This window comes from Thermobia domestica, chromosome 10, assembly GCF_964235325.1.
Source record: "Thermobia domestica chromosome 10, izTheDome1.hap1.1, whole genome shotgun sequence".
Classification (NCBI taxonomy): Eukaryota; Metazoa; Arthropoda; class Insecta; order Zygentoma; family Lepismatidae; genus Thermobia; species Thermobia domestica.
Window position 1 is genome coordinate 160,334,308 of NC_137463.1, and position 18,102 is coordinate 160,352,409.

At 35.0% G+C, this 18,102-nt stretch overlaps 1 protein-coding gene across 1 annotated transcript in view; it reads left to right on the plus strand.

Annotated features, from left to right (window-relative positions):
* Window positions 1-18,102, plus strand: part of Ret (protein kinase receptor Ret oncogene) — a 707,216-nt gene that overhangs the window by 298,662 nt on the left and 390,452 nt on the right. Inside the window, exon 2 of the mRNA XM_081728674.1 lies at window positions 10,531-10,740. Within this exon, the coding sequence (XP_081584800.1) occupies window positions 10,531-10,740 (210 nt within the window). The remainder of the gene's footprint in view (window positions 1-10,530; window positions 10,741-18,102) is intronic.

An 18,102-nucleotide genomic window follows, 5' to 3' on the forward strand; every position in this document is an offset into this window, starting at 1 on the left:
AGCTGTCTTCCTTCTACAACATTCGTATAAGTTAATTTACACTACTTGTTCCTAGACGACCTTGTTTTCGGTAGCATGACAAGAAGTCCAAATATATGCGTGGTTCCTCACAGTCTGTAACTTTCTTCCTGTCTTGCACAAGCGTAAATCAATAAAGGTGTTAAATAAGTTTACGTTAAAACGGAGTGTTAGAGAAGGGTATGCGCATTCGAGAGTTTTCTCACTTTTTCAGTTGCTTTCTCGTTTCTCAATTTCCCTTAGGAAAAACATTGGTCCTGGAGGATCACATGATGGATGAGAAGCTTTCACTTCTTCCATGATAAAATGGTAAAACATCACCAGTTCAATTTGTGAGGGAAATAGTATTTTGTTTGCTTTTATTGTATTAGATGTTCTGTAAATCATTCGATTTGTCCAAACTAATACTTCAATTGTTAACGTAACATGTGCGTTTCTAATATCTATGAAAAATTGAGATCAGTAATATGTGTGAATTTTGTAATAAAAATATTAATCTTTATTTTACGTATATTGTATATATTAATGAAGAATACAATACTTTTTCATGATTTTATTAAATTTTATAACAAGACTAATCTTGAATTATAAATCATAAACTTTGTAAATGCTATAAAGTGTGTACGTGAGTGTGTAGTTCTGGATTATAGTGATCACGAAGAGTTGTGAACTTTGATCTAGATTTATCATTTTCACTATTTAATAGAACGCAAGGGTGTGATGCAGTGAGAACTCTTCTGAGGCTTCAGTGATATAGGTTTCCCTTTAAGTTTCGTTTTATTGTTATTGTTGTTATTTTATATTTTTGCTATTATTATTGTTACCACTTAATTCGAATAATTGCTAGTGTTCATGTTACAGTTCTTTAAGCACTATTTTTGTATCTCGTTGGCCATATCTCTAAGTTTGGCAACGTTTTGGTGCTATTCTGTTTTTTTTTACTTTTTCTGAAGTGTGCCTTCCGAAGGCAGCTTCACGAATTTCGCCGAATTCTTCCTATGCATCACACATGAGGGAAACGTTCCATGATTCGTGTAAAGCCTAGACTTCACGAATCATCGCGATCACTATAGTACCGGTAATTCTTAATTAATGAAAATATTGTGTGGATAATTGGCATTTGACCGATGCACAATTGATATTACTTGGTAGAAGATTTACTGGTAAATTACAAATGCCATGAAAAACAAGAAGAAATTACTACCAATCCTATAGGCGCATAGACAGTGTTCGAATTGGATATAAGGGCAAAACCTGCTGCATAAACACACAGAGCAAGAATACAATTTAAAATAATTCTTTAAAAATTAGAATGCTCAAAATACGTGAACAAATGCGATATACGTTGAACATAAGGCTTCCTTCTGAATGTTTGATTTTTATTAGAACAAGTGTAATAGACATTAATTGAACGAGATTAATTTTTATGTAAGCATTAATACTTTAAACCTTTATTGGGCTGAGAAAGTGGCTCTGAAATTGAACACTCACTTCTGGTTTTTAAATTCACAAATCTACATGAGACTGAGTCATCTGGGTAGAATTGTTCAGGGACTTTCCGATATTCTACTTCACCATATCTACACTGTATAAGTTACGAGGTGTGTTAAAGAAAAAATGAACTTTTGATATAAAATCTGCATTATTCATTCCTGAATTTCCTCTATGGTTCGTAAATGACTTCCTTTTAAAGTGAGTTTGAGTTTGGGAAACCAGGAAATGTCTACCGTGGCTAGATAAAGAGAATAGCATGGATGGGGCACAACGGGAATCTGATATTTTGTCAGATAACTGGGGATGAGGAGCAAAGCATGAGTATGCGCATTAACACCATGCACTACCCAAGTGTGGCCTTTTTTTTTTTACGAGGAGACCCTGAATGAATTGAAAAGCAATTTACGCACTCAGCCTGTTTCAAGTTGTTTCATTGTCACTGTGTCTTGTGCACGTGCTCACTACAGCGCCTGTAGCTCGGCTACTAACGGTCATAGTAAAACGAGATAAATGACAATTTTCTGCCTAAACCTGCTGCTAGGTGTACTCTGTAGCCGCAACGCACTTCCTTTGGCGGTTGGCGCGCTATTTCAAAAATACGGTTTCACTTTGAACACACTTCGTATTTTGCAATGCTTTTTTACAGGTCTTGCACTAGCTTTTTTAAAATATATCATCGATTAGAAATTAATTTACAGCGGAATATTCAGATTTACATTTTTTTTTACTTCTGTTACCTTGATAGAAATATTGTGTATTTAATAAACCTGGAAAAGTTATTTTCTTTTTTACCGATTGCAGCTCAATATTCACTTAATAGCTCATAACAACCTATCAAATAACAAATCATGTGCCACGTGTTCACAAGACTGAGAGAGATTATGGACAATGAGGAAAGAAGCAATTTGAGATATGAAGCCCCTGTTCAGAATTATGGTCGTTCCAAACTATAGCCCGCCGAAAATTGGCCCTGCTTAGTACTATCACGTTATTTTACTTTGTCAGCGTTATGCTGCGCTAATTTCTTAAAGGGATCTGTACCTTGAGCGTATGTGCTAAAGTAACTCTCGGATACTCTAAATATAGTTTATTTTCTTTAACAGCTGCCAAAGACGAATAAGGCTGAGAAGCAGAGCGTAATCGTGTAGCGTTAAAATTAAATATTTAATTTCGAAATCCAAGCATAAGTAGAAAACGTGATAAAATATTATGTATAAATGCCTTGTTCATAACCTAGTTATGGAGTCCGTCTGCAACAAGGCGAACGCACACACAATGCCATTGAACTTGTACGTGCGAATTACCCATAGAAAGAATGTCAGCAGAGCAAATTTGAGAGTTAACACACAGCATCTTCTGTCAGTTATGTTGAGAATTGTTTCTTTCACCACACTAGAAAATGATAGCACTTTCGGTTAATTATGAGATACTAGTGTGTAGTATGTAGTGTTGTACAATTTCTGGAGTTTTTGAATCACCGGAGAATTGTTGTATTCTGCTTTTTTCTGAAAGATTAGAAAAGTTGTAGAAAACATTTCATTTCTATGTGATATAATTTGTCTCAATATACCACACGTTAGTTAACTTTAAAATGTAATACCTTCCTCCTTGAAATTCAAGATTTATGATGGATAAAATACCCCTAGGCAATAATAATGAAATTGAAACATGAAAGAGATCTTGATCCATCGTTCAGATCTGTAAGAGCTAATCTACTAACTTTATCCCTATCTCCGAAACCACTAGGAGTAGAGGGTTGAAATTCTGCAGGAACAATCTCCTTTTACTCTACGTTGCAGAGAAGGCGGAAGTTTCCGATATTCGACTTCTAGAGAGGATAAAAGGGGGCTTCAAGATTTCGTTTGGCCTTCTCCAGATCTCCGAAACCATTAGAAGTAGAACATTTAAATTTTGTAAAAATACGTAATAACTTCGTATTTTAAGCAATTGGCTGCAAATAAGTTTTATAAGTTAAAACTCTTAATTGAATAAAAAATGTTCTTAATAGTTTTGTTTGTGTTCTTCAGATCTCGGAAACTATTTGGTGTACAACTTCGAAATTTTGTATAAATAATCCCATGTACCGTAGGTTGACGATAAGATGGAGCCTTAAAAATTCTGATCCCTAACAGAAGACGCTAGGATGAGTGTTTACATTATTATTATTATTATTAGGTATTCTGCCTTTGGTCAGGTCCTGGGAATAATGAGGATTTTTTTTTTTCAATTTTAGATTTAGGCCCCTAAATGTTTCGTCCACTTTTCTCGATCTTCAACTTTCTCTTTTAACTCCCAATATTTTCTCCCATCTTTCAAATCATCGATCAGTTGTGTTCTTCTTCTTCCTGTTCCTCACTTTCCTTTCGTCTTTCCTTCTATGGCGGTGTGAAGAAGACAATCTTCTCAAGATGTATCCAATCCAATTGCCCTTTCTACGAAGAATGGTGACTAGAAGTGTCCTCTTATCTCCTATACGTTTTAAAACATCTTCATTTGTTGCTCTCTCTGTCCATTTTATCTTCTCCAACACTACATTTCGAAGCTTTCCAAATATTTCTTCTCTAACTTCCGTAATGTCCAAGTCTCTGAACCATACAGTCCAATGCTCCATATATAGCACTTGACCAAATTCTTCTTAAGTCCAATATTGAGCCTGCTAATTAAGAGTTATCTTTTCTTGTTGAATGCTTCTTTAGCTATGGCAATTCTTGACCAGATCTCTTTGATACTTGAAATTATCTACCTCTTCAAATTTTTTTGGTCCACTCTGATTCGTAAGGGTGTGTTTCCAAGTGATATTCTCATGCCTTTCGACTTTTCGATGTTAATTTCCATTCCATACAATTTTCCAGTGTCAACTCTTTTGTCAATCATCTCCTGTAGTCCTCCTTCGGGTTTAGCTATTATAACCGTTTCATCTGCATACCTGATCTTGTTAATGATCTGTCCTCCAATCTTGAAGTCTCCAGTTCCCATTAATGATTCCTTCATTAAACATTCACTGTAAATGTTAAATAATTGGGGCGACAACTGCATCCTTGTCTGACTCGTCGTTCAATCTCCACACTATTGTTTTTTCTTCATTATAGCACATCTTCACTTATTGTCCTATGTACAGGTTTTGAATGAACAAGGCTTGTATCAAGAACTATATGGAAAAAATAATGTATATCTTTAAATCTTTTCCTAAACCTTACTCTAACTAGGCATTCTGCTAGTTATTTTATAGTTTACAATATGTGTGAATATCATTATTGAACATATAGATTGTTCATTCTGAATCAAAATATTTTCAACATTTGTCACACTCTATATGACGATCTCTATATCACACTCTATAATATTCTGTATTTTAGAACTCTCTGAATTAAAATTGCGAACCTTCTAATCGTTTATTTGATTTACCGTATCTTTAGAAATCTTAAGGTTAGTACATATCCTCCGTGACCTTCCAAACTCATTCTATCTGGACCAAACTTAATATAAAGGTAGATGACTTGCTGGTATAAACGTCTTGACTTACATAGCAAATATGTAAAATATTTTCCTGTATAAACTTTTGTTTCCCGAGTTATTGTCCATAGAACACCTACTTAACGTCCAGCTATGGAACAACAAACACCCCAAAAACTCGTTCTATTTTATGACCCTTTTTTGGGGTGTATTCTTTCCCTTTTATAACTACTCTTTTCAACCCCTATTTTAACACAGCAAAACTTACATAAAACTACGAACACAGAGACTACGAACGTATATTTTAACAGCACTCCTATGTAACCTAGCAAAGATACTAACATAACAGAGAATAATGGGAGGTGTATTCGTTCTCTTTTATGACCATTTTGTTCAAACCCTATTTTAACTAGCAGAAATTACTTAATACAATGAACACATAATCCAATCAGGAATAACACAGAGACTACGAAGATAAGTATGTAAATTGTATTATTACATATCCTCCTACCAAATATAAAAATAGTTTTTTATATATTTATTGTACCGTTTACGAGAATATATTTTGTAGGGATTAAAAAAGAGGACATATGGTCTTTTAAATTGGTCACTATAATGTTTCTGTATGTTACGTATGAGTCGTTAGAAGTGTCATAGTCTTCCTTCTGTAGCTTGTGCTATAATAAAAAAGGGACCTTGAAAAGACTAAAGCCGTTCATGTCACCTCACTCACGCTTTTCTGCTATGTTAAATAGGATTAGACAAAGGTGTCATTCTCTTATAAGGGGTTGCGCTTTCTTCGCATAAAATATACACTAAAAACTGCAAACAGAATTTCAAAATATTGTATCATTTTACGAGTTACGCATGGATAAATATTTGACCGTTGACCTCAAGGTGGCCTCTTTTTTAATTCGTAGTATTCAATGCCCTACTGTTGAATGTGAAAACACTATTTTAATATCTTATCGTGTTCACGAGTTATTCACGCTTGGCCTCGACATTAAAAGTTGTACTCAATACAAGAGCATATTCCGCATAAACTGTAATGCCTAGGTGAAAACGAATTTCATATTCGTAATCAGGATGTTTGAAAACCCACGTATACCGAGTTTCATTCGAATCGGGTAAAATTGTCAAAAAAGGGCGTATCCCAGATGAACTGTAAGGTCTAGGTAAAAATTATTATCATATTTGTAATCAGCATGTTCGAAAACCTCTAATACCGAGTTTCATCTAAATCCGCTAAATTTGTTATAAAAGGGCGTATCCCACATAAATTAATATAATATTTGTATATAGCATATTCAAATATTGGTTGTAAGAAAAACGAGGTTTCTGCTTCTGGGTTAAAAACCAGTGCTTGTAGACTTTGGTAATAATAGCTGAAAAAAGTTCCATATTCTTTTATAATATTTGCTATGTTAATTAGGTGTTGAAAAAATGTACCATAAAAGGGAACGAATACACCCTTGTGTGCTAAATATGGGTTTAAAGGTTACTGTGTTGGAATATGTGTTCATAGTCTTTAATCTCTGTTATGCTATATAGGGGTTGAAATTTCTATTATATGCCATAACCATATGTGATCTCTGTTAGGTTAAATAGGGGTTGAAGAAGAGATCGAATACACCCCCATTATTCTCTGTTATGTAACTTTTTTGTATGTTGCATACTCCTTTATCATCTCTGCTATGTTGCATAGGGCTGCTGCGAAAATAGGTGTTCGTAGTCTCTGCGTAATGTCTGGTATGTTAAATAGGGGTTGAAATAATGTTCATAGTTTTTCGTATTCTGTGCTGTGTTACATAGGGGTTGGTAAAAGACACACTCCTACTATTAATTCACAGTCTAATGTTTACTCGGCTGTGTTAAATAGGGGTTGAAAAGTAAGTCATATTCTTTTATCAGCTCTACTATTTTACATAGGGGGTTGCGAAAGGTGCTCGCTAAAGAGAACGAGTGCACCCTCATTATTATCTGCTATTTGTTCATAGTCTTATGTAATTTTTGGCTATCTTACATAAGGGTTAAAAAAAGTAGTCGTGTAAAGAGAATGAGTAAATCCTCAAAAGGAGTCATAAAAGAGAACGATTTTTGGATGTGTTTGATTTTCCATTGCTGGGCGATATGTGTAACATATTACATAGGGGTCGAAAAAGGAGTCATAAAAGAGAACGAATACACCAAGTCGGTGTTCGAAGTCTGTGTTATAGTTTTATGTAATTTTGCTAGTTAAAATAGGGATTGAAAAAAGTGCTCATAAAGGGAACGAGTACAAACCTAAAAAAGGGGCGTAAAAGAGAACGAGTACACCTCCAAAAAAAGGGGTCGTAAAAGAGAACGAATTTTCAGGGTGTTCAATTTTCCATAACTGGGTAATATGATTTGCGTCACGTACCGTGCGACACTGGAAAATTGAATCCTTGTTTTGTCTTGTATTCTACACTATTATTAGTGTTCTATGGGCGCACCAGGTTTTTCACCAGTATGTGCTAAACTCCTTGCTATCAGGATGCCCTGAAAATATCGATTTTCAGCTATCGGGGGTCAGGTGTCGCTCATCTACTACTGCCGTATAACTTTGCTTTTATTATCTCTCTTTTGAACATGTTTGGTTAGTCCATGTTTAAAGGGCAATGGAGGTTAGGGCAATTTACGAACCATCATCAATAAATGTAGGTTTTCAATTGTTTGCAATAGGAACCAGGATATTGTCCAGCGGCGCAAATCTTTCTTCCGGGGGACCGTTCTCATAGCGAATTCAAGATATTTATGAAGTTGAAAACAATGCTGTGGAGGATCAGTTGAGTAGAATTGTCTTCAACATTGGAAGGCAGGCAGATTTGAGGCATATTCTGGGGGACATCAATATCATCTCACTTTCCTTTGTAGCAATTGCACACAAATCATCACATTTCTCCCCAAAAATAACATTACAAATCGGATTGTTGGGGGGACAGTCCCCCCAGTTTGAAGATTGGAGGGGGAATGTCTCCTCATCCCCCGGGATTTTCGCTAGTAATATTGTGTAAAATTTGCTTCATAAATTTGGTTTTGCAATGACTGCATAACAAAGAACTGCTAAAAGGATTAAAAATTAATATATTATTTCTTCTCAATTTTTTCGTTCTTCCGAATCTTGGTAAAGATCCTAGAAACTTGTTTTTTTAATTAATTTTCTCCCAAATATCTTCAACACTAGTTGCGCGTACTTTCGTGTGTAGTGTCATGTCTAATGACCACTCCATTACTGAAATTGGATTTTTGTTTAAAGAGCTTGCAGATATTTTTTTTAATGTGTGAACTGATTAATGGAAACACAGGTTGTACTGATATTCAAATAACCATAGGGAAGATATCGAAGTACGCAATGTTTCCAGACTTTTCTAGCGTTTCCGAGTCATGCAGCACTTGTTTGCAGAGTTTCGTAGCCAAAAGCGGAGAGAAACTATCAGAACTCCCGACTAGGAAGAAGTGGTGTTCAAATGAGTGACAGAACAACCTTCAATAAGCATTCGGAATTTAAAACACGAAATGGAGGTGATGCCCAGTACTGTTTGAATAGCATTATATGAACAACAACACCCTTATCATCTACAGGGAGTTCAAGGCCTGAGTCTACCTAGCATCCACATCCGTGCTATCTTTAGTAAATGGACAGTGGGCTTCTATTTGGCAGACTGAGTTTTATTTCTCTGTACTGTTCACAGATGAAGCTAGGTCATGATGTTGTACATGTCATAGTATTCTACTTGTAACAAGTACGGTGGTTATTGTGTATGTTTTTTCGTCGTATGTTTGTGTAACAACACGGAATATCCTACTTTCCTGTGGGCTACTCTTGCGCAGCGTCTGTTCTCTATCCATTTTCACATTAATGCAATCTTCAGATATAACAAAAAAATTTCTGCTTCAACAAATCCTTGATACCACATTCGTTCTCCAGTTAAGAACATTTCGACAAATTTTCGGCGGGTTATAATCTAAATCGACATATTTTGTCCATCACTTTTAATCTCAATTATTTATGACATTGTTCATAATCCCTGGTAGTATCTAAATCATGGTGCCACCTATATGATGCTTTCAAGATAAGCATTCTTTTTCAGTCCCACACCTTTATAATTTTTTATCGACGATATTGTACACTACCCACATAAGCATGAACTCTCTGACTGCTATCATTCCATTAGATCGAATCCACGCTTTTGGTGGTATCACAGACGCATGGGCATACGTAACCCAACTCACACGTAACATTTCAAGCAGTTATTGACAATTGGTAGGCCTGTGCAGTACTGAAACAGGCTTTTATTGTAGAGTTGATTCACGAAAAATTTCTACATTTTAAGATGTATCTCTATTGTTTCGAACGTGTTCTCCAATGAGCATGATATACCAAATATATTATTGCTCGTTGTGTGTTTATTGTATTATTTCGCCACATAATGATTAGGAGAAGAAAGAAAAAACACTGATCATACATTAGTTAGAAAAGGATTAAATAAATTGAAAATTTCAAATCTGGAACAATTGAAGAAAATAACTTTGGGAATCTTTGCCTCCTTTATTGATCTATTCCAACTCCTACCAATTCTTGTCATTTGAACACCTCTTTCCTTCTGCACAGGAGAAAATCTTGTTTGTCACATTTAGCATGGTTTGAAATAGAAATTGAATCATGAATCGTATATAAGTTCAGAGCTGGGCTGTCCAAAATCCAGAAAAAGCCAAATTTCAACAGGCTCTATTTCATATTTCAGATTCTGTGGATGAAATAGGGTCTGTTCAGTTATAGTTTCTGAAATTCGAAATTTGGTCTGTTGAAAGTTGGCTTTTCCTCGATTTTCGACAGCCCTATCTCTGGAGCTATGTGCTTTACCCCACAGGTCCTTATGAGCTTTATTTGTCATAGTGATGTAAGGAAACACCTCTTACAGTTTGTCGGTACAGTTCATTAACGACTCATATATATACAAGTACATTAATGACACATAAATTGATATATTTTCAAGATTATTTACTAATGTTTTATAATGAAGTAAAGTAAATTTAATTTCAGAGTTTTATAGATGAATTTTGGCATTATTTTGGCTCATCCGGAATAAATTAATATGAAAAGGGGCTTAACGTATTTATGTTAGTTTGGTTAGTAAATTTATGTATTTTTCTATAACTTTTAAAGTGTGCATTGTATGAACAACTTAAAATAATGGATTATTCTATACGTTTCTAATTTTTAATAGATTAAGTGACAACTTTATAATCTTTGTGAACAATCTATGAGATTAATGCAAATAAATAAGAGGTTCGTAATTATTTCATTTCTATTTCTGCTTACCGGAATGATAACAAGCTTATTGTTCTCTAAGCGTACAGAATTTATTCAGTTTAAAATCAGCAATTATTGATTACAATTTTTCAAAGAACACGAATTACATAGTTTAGTAACGACCATAACTACTTTGAAGTACTTGTATTAAATTGCTATTGAATATTTTACATTTTACTACCCGTAAATAACTGGAAATACTAATGATCACTTTATTACGTTCTTTTCAGGAAATGCGCTTTATTTCTCGCAACCATTTGTCAGTTTAGAGGTGCCTCGCGACGTTTCGGGTATTTTGTTCCAAGTAAGAGCGTTGTTGAATTCTACCCAAAGCAGAGGTGAGATAACTTACAGTCTGCTGGGTACAGGCCAATATCTTCAACTCGACTCTTCGACAGGAGAAGTATTGATTAATGGAACAAATGAAGTACGTGACGAAGGTATGTAAAAATTTATTACAATATTTATCCTTTTAGAGATAATTACAAAAAGGACAATTTTAATCGTTTACGTTTGTGATAACCGGTAAGTGTTTTCTCGTGTAAGAAATAAATAATCGCAAACTTGTTACTTTTGATCACTAAAAGTGCGGATGGTTCTACTATTCCGTTGACTACTGACTTGTTAGTGTTGATCACTAAAAGTGCGCGTGGTTCTATTATTCCAAAATCAGATATGGCATACATGTATTGTAAAGGATATCCAGTTGGAATTAGGGGGGATGTGACTTCTTCATGGAAATCTGTGAATCCAACTTCATAGCTTCCTGTTGAACGGAAGTAATTAATTATCTTACAATTTTCATAAAGTTATGCACTCTTTTTCCCAAATATTCTAGCGTCAGTGAACGGATACGCTGAAGAGGATACTAACAAGGGACCTACACGAATCGTAACAGTTAGATATTTATGAAAATTGCTACCCTGACTAATTGTGAATTGCTAATCATCGTCGTGATAGTCACTCGGTGCGGAAATGTCTTTTTTATCCGCTACGTAAAAGACAAATAGCACACAGTGACCGGGTGAGACTGTGCCGAGTTACACCCTAAAAACACCGGAAAAAGACAGAAAATGAAAAATGTGTGCAGGTAGCCAGTTACCTATGGAAGGGGGACACGTGACTAAGAACACGGCATTAGTGTCACACAAGCAGTGTTGCCATCCCAACACAATCTTATAGTTTTTCAAATAGAAATAGAACGTATACCATTTTATGGCATTAAAAGAATTGGTATAAAACGTGAAAGAGAACGAGCAAATGGTGGGCTACCAGTGTGGTCAAATAAGGGAGATATGGGTCTCTAAAGTTGAGAAATTATGGGGCCTGTGCAGAGAAATGAACAAAAGTACAACAACAGCAAGACTGCGGAAGGAACAAATGTACAGTAGTGAATAAACCACAGAATGTACAGCATCCAGTGACTAACGGACTTGACGCTTCATATCGAGTGTGTGGCTAGGGCGAGAAATGTACGTAATTTGCCATACTATCTATGGTTTTTCCGTTGTGTGTATTGGTGTAATATGTTAAAATATTTTGCGCCTGTATATTACTGTTAACCTGAATGCAATGTGTTTTGTCTTCACCGTTGTCTCACATGTTTACGTTTCCTATACTATTAATTGACACTTATCGCAGGTCATTGCGAATCGATTCTGACGTACAATCTTGTGATAGGTTTATTATTTTTCATGCCACAGCTTTTCTGTAGTTTTTCCAGTCACTGCGCCGTCGTTTCTATGGTTTAAAAGACATGCAAGATTTTATACAGTGTTTGCAACCCTAAGACACTTTGTTTTATAGCTCTCGGGAACGGGTCGAGATATAGATTCTTCACAAAAGCCATTGGAATTGCTGCGCTACACCTTTCCGCGTTCACATGGGACACATGGGACCTCTTTTACCACTGCTACTCTAACACGTGCCCTTTTATAAGTTAATCCTGTATCAAGCTTGTTAGTCACTGGATGCTGTTCATGATGTAGTTTACTCACTATTGCTTATTGGTGCCTTTTGCAATCTTGTTGTTCTACAGTTGTTCGTTTCTCTGTACGCACCCCATAATTTCTCAACTTTAGAGCCTCATATCTCCCTTATTTGACAACACTAATAACCCACCGTTTGAATATTTTCTTTCACGTTTTGTGCCAATTGTTTTTATGCCATAAAATGGTATACGTTCTATTTCTATTTGAAAAACTATAAGATTGTGTTGGGATGGCAACACTGCTTGTGACACTACTGCCGTGTTCTTGGTCACGTGTCCCCCTCACGTAGGTATCTGGTTACATGCACACATTTCTTTTTATTTTCCTGCGTTTTTAGGGTATAACTCAGCACAACCTCACCCGGTCACTGCGTGCCATATATGTTATACGTAGCGAGTAAACAGAACATTTCCCCACCGAGTGACTATCACCACAATGATCAGCGATTTACAATTAGTCAGGGTACCAATTTTCATAAACATCCACCTGTCACGATTCGCATACGTCCCTTGTAAGTACACTGATAAAAAAGTAGCCATACTCCCAAATTTATGGTAAATTCTTGTATAACATACCATTCAGTGGATAGGTAACCCTTGGTTTCGTCTGTTGACGAGCGTTACTATATTAAACGATTAAATTTCATTCCATATAGTGAAACTACCGTTAACTTCCAAACTGTGCGAATTCAATTTTGGAGTTGGTTGTAGTACGTCTAAAACTTTCAGTTGTAACACAAGAATAGTGCCAGAGACGGGACTAGTTCCTGAGACGCTGAATCTATATCAAAAAGCAATTTCTCCCTATCTCTTACTGTTTTGTCTATATGAAGATTAATGTTCAAACTAATAACGGTAGCAGATCTGTAGAGCTCCTAATTGATTAACGGAACAACGTCAGAGGTGGAACATATTCTTTGAACTATTAATCGATTGACAGAAAAACTTATTGTTGCTACCTCTTCTCGTTTCTTTTCTATGTAAATTAAATTCAAAACATCACTTCTCATTATCTATTGTCGTTTATGTTCTATGCGATCAGTGTAAAATCGAAGATGGTTAGTTTCTACCACTTTCAGTTTGGATAGAAAGCTAAAGAAGAAAAGCAAACTATTCTAGGGACGCTGAATACATTCTGAAGAAGGCTTCTCGCTACTTCTACTGTTGTTCTAAGGCGATCATCCTTAAAACGGGAAATTGTAAACTTCTGCCACTTCAAGTTTGACTACAGGGTTAACAGAGTAGAAGAAACTATTGTCGGGACACGGAATAGATCGCAAAGAACCGCCTTTCGATATCGCCTAGCGGTTTTGCTCTTATATTTGTTGACAAACACACAGATGGACATTGCTATTCTATAAGACTTTCGACACTTATTCATAGCGTAGTTTGGAAGTCTTATATGAGTGTTTCATCCATAGTACGATCGACATCACCTTTCAAAAATTTCGAACTTGAACCAACATGTACTTATGTAGTTTCTTGAAGAAAAGACAGGTATTTACCACTGAATAGTTGTCATCGCTTGAGATCGATCTAGGAGATCATATAGTTTTAAAAGGCGTTTTTGAAGTTCTACAAATTATGATTTCTGTAACCCAAGGTTATCTAGCGATTGCATATAATTCAATTTCGAATACGATGTACATTCAAGCTCTGAAGACTATTATTTTTTTCTCAGAAACTACTTACTTCAAAGAAGTTGAAACTTGAATCACTACTCAACAAAGTATCCTTTTAATGAACACATTTTTCGCTATGATTGAATGGCCAATAAGGATGTTTCTTTAAGGATGTATTTTGAAGTGTGGAAAATCACTGTGCTAGAGCAACCGGAGACGAAAATGAAAGTCCACAGAGACTGAGTGCCCTTCATTGTCACAAAGAGCCAAAAATCTCTAAGAGCGAGGTCTAATGAGTAGGGGGAAAGAGATGCCATTTAAGTCTATTTTAAAGTTATTGCTATGAATAATATTCTGAGTTTGATTGCCCGATGAACAGGTTCATTGTTTCATTGAAAAGCACATGTCTAACATTCTCTAGTCATTTTGCTTTCAATCCATGGATGAGCCTATTCTTCAAAACATGTTCGTAAGATCCAGCCGTAACTATAGTGCCCTCAACAATACAACCAAATAGGATTACGCCTACCCTGTCATAAAATATGATCAACATCACTTTCTGAGCACTGGCCCACATTTCTAGTAATCCGAAATTTCTTTTATGGTGGGGAGGCTGTGTGCTTCCACTGTGGCGACTGCCATTTTGTATTGGGGTTGAAAAGCGGTATCCATTTCTCACCCAAAGTGATACTTGACTAAAAGAAAATACCATTCATAATGACATTAGGAGTTAACATTGATTTACACATTGTTACTAGCGAAGTGTTGTCGTTATTTCTGAGTATTGGAACAACCCATCTTTCTGAACCTTTTCCGCATTTTCGGATCTTCATGTAGAATGGTGTCAACTTATCTGATAGAAATACTGTCTAGAAGCAATATCATGCACACCTAATCAATTATTCCCCATAACAATTTCTCCCACAAGCTATATATATTATAGTGTGCAATTATAGTGTCGCTCCAACCTCTTCTGTGTCGTTGCTACTAAGGTTCGTCATCACACGACGTTCGACCTCTTTTAAACTTCCGCACACACAAACATACCTTTTTCACAACAATGTGCATATCTATTATATGTCCCACTGAGCTGGCGACGTATATTGACAGGTGATAGATACACCTTGCAGGTGGAGAAAACGTATCACACACTGTTCTTGAACACTGAAGGTCGCTATTTGTAGTGTGTAAAACATTAGTTCTTAGTGACTACACCAGATAGAAAATAAGTCTATTGGACACTGTATAATATAATTGATTACTTGCATTTATATATATCGAAGCGAAAAGAATTATGACACCGACAAATAATGTAAAAGTTGAAACTTCGGATGACGTAGTTGGTATTACACTTACGTTTAAAAGCCACAATAGTGTAGTTATAACAGAGCCTTAAGGAGTTTGTTTCAATGGATAACTCACGTAGGATAGACTGTCTTTAATAGAAATATGAACTGCTCTAATTTGAAGAAAGCTTTATGGAGGGTAGTATAGGTGTTATACCTGTTAAAATTGTTTATGGTGAGTGCTGCTTTATACACTTTAGCCACAGCGTTCTCTTATAATGTTAGGCTTTCAAGTTAGGCCTAACGACATAAATTTTGCTGTATATATAACTTCCCACTAAAACAAATCATTACCAAATTGTAAATATGAATGTATACTTTGTTACAATCTATAATTCAATTAAAAGCTGATAAAACAAAAACATATTTATAAAATACAGAACCATGAACATATACTTAGTACATCTCAGCTAAAACTATATAATCTGAATTTAAACAATCCACATAATACAGTCTCATTTTTATCTTCTTCAAATATTTTCACTTTGGCATGTGTGTACTTATTGCAGCACTTCCCAACAATAGGAACGAAGGTTATAGATTAACCCACTCTAAAATATTCATCAAAGACTCTTCCAAGTTCATATAGTAGCAAACATAATACTATGATACGATAAGAGTTCTTTATTCAATTGACTGCTGATTAAGGTACTTAAAGAGCCCTTATATTTAATAGTAGGTGGTTGTAATAACATAAAATCAAACCATAATTCTCTCGAAGATTTTTTCGTTGTAATTGTTAACTGAATGGGACGATAAGATTATAGTTGTTTCGTATGTTTATTAGGTTTTGAATATAGGAAGAACTTCCTTGATTTGTCAATTTGTTACATTATTTAAACCTGGTGTAGTGCAGCGTTCCTTCTGTTCCGAACTATGATTGTTGTTTCATTAGATATTACATGAACCTGTTCAAATATCGCAATCGTTGAAGTAAATAATTATTATTATTATGGTGGTCGCTGTAGTAAGTCATTCTTCGGAATAGCAGACATTCGTCCCGATAATTTGGTTCGCTCTTTGTCCGTTTTAAAACATTACTCATTGTGTGTGTGTGTATGTGTGTGTATCAGAGATAGATGCAGTGTTATTGTGAGGAGCGAAGTTGACTGCTTCATCAATTCATTAAATTCCTTCCAATATGTTTTTTGAATTTTCCTGTGTAACTTTTTTCTATTTGTTGCAGCTCTCATTGTTTTAGTTACATCCTTGTTTTAGTTAACACTTTCAGTTGAATTTGAAGCACCATAATATGTTTAATACTCTTCCATGGAGAAGCAAACCCGGAACATCGTCACCACATACAAATGCATAATTACTAGAGGACCGGAAGAGCAATTCCATAATTCTGTTCACACTATTGCTCTAAAAGCGTATTTTATAGGTCAGTTAATTTTGGGCTAAAGAGAGACAGTAAATATTTGTGACTGTAATCGTTGTTTATGGACATTGATAATAGTTGTGAGTTTGTATTGGTCACTATAGCTTTGAACGGTTTGAGTAAGAAATGTTATTGCTCGTTCTTGTAACTTATCAGTTGGTTGCTTTTGATCGATCAAATTATCACAAATGATTATTTACGTTATTTATTTAAAAATTTGCATCTGAGAAAATATGAATTTATTGTCTTTTAAAGAAAAACTGCATATCTGCCGGGAAATCCTGAGACATTTAAATAATGTTGTGTTTTATATGTCAAAATTTTACAGTTTATTTAATACTTTATACGTGAGACATTTATGAAAAAAATGAAAGTACAAAACAAAGTTTTCCGAGTTCATAGAAAGAGTAGACAATTGAGAATTGTGTATATCCTTTCTGTTGTTTATAAGAATACAAATAAGGAAGTAATATATTTGTGCAAAACAATATTTTGCGATTCCGAAACGTTAAAATTTATAGTTTGGCTATCCTGTGAAACAATAAATTAGACATTCGCTTTTTGCTAACAGAGTCTCATTTAAAATTGGCCTCAGTATCTAATGCCACACTGAGAGTTCATTTTCACAACGTGATTTCGATCTGTTGTAATAATGTACATTGTAAAAGCTTAGGCAAAATAAATGTTTTCGATTAAGCAAAACCCTTATCACCTAATACAAATATATTTGCATCACCTAATAAGTTGCTTTCGGAGAATAATTATACTGAAATAGAAATGATTATTAAATTACAACTGTCAATAATCGTCACTTTATAAAATGCTTTATAAAATGTATACATAAATATATCCTATGTTCAATACTAATGTAATATTCTATAATATATAACTATTTTCATAAAGACTATTTAAATATATTCGTAATACGTTTGTGTATCAGGTATTTTGTTTAAGGATAAACAAATGGAAGACTTTTGGAGATCAATAGTTTATTGCCGTAAAAGTCAAAGGTATTTTATAGATATTAAAATTGTTTGCTCGCTATCAGAATACTTATGTCGTAAGACTACTTATAGTGTAACAGACACTTTGTATTTATTCGTGACTTGAGTTTTGTGCAAATAAAACTTTGTCAATTGTAGCGTATGCAGCGAAGTCATTGACCATGGCACGCGATCTATGTCTCGCTAGGGAGCAAATAATAGATAAGGGCTAATCTTAGAAGACCCTGAGACTGACTCCTCTTTCCTTCCCTCCTACTTTATTGATCTTGATGATCATGAAGGTTGATGGACTCATGCGTTATTCATCTTCCTCACCACAAGGACGCAGGCAATTACTGAAATTGGTATCCCATAGGAAAGAAAACAACAGTTAGTGAGAGGGCCAAAAATAGTCCCCTGATTAAAATGTAAGCTTTTTGACTGGAAATACCTTTTAGGACTTTTTCTGTAATTTATCTT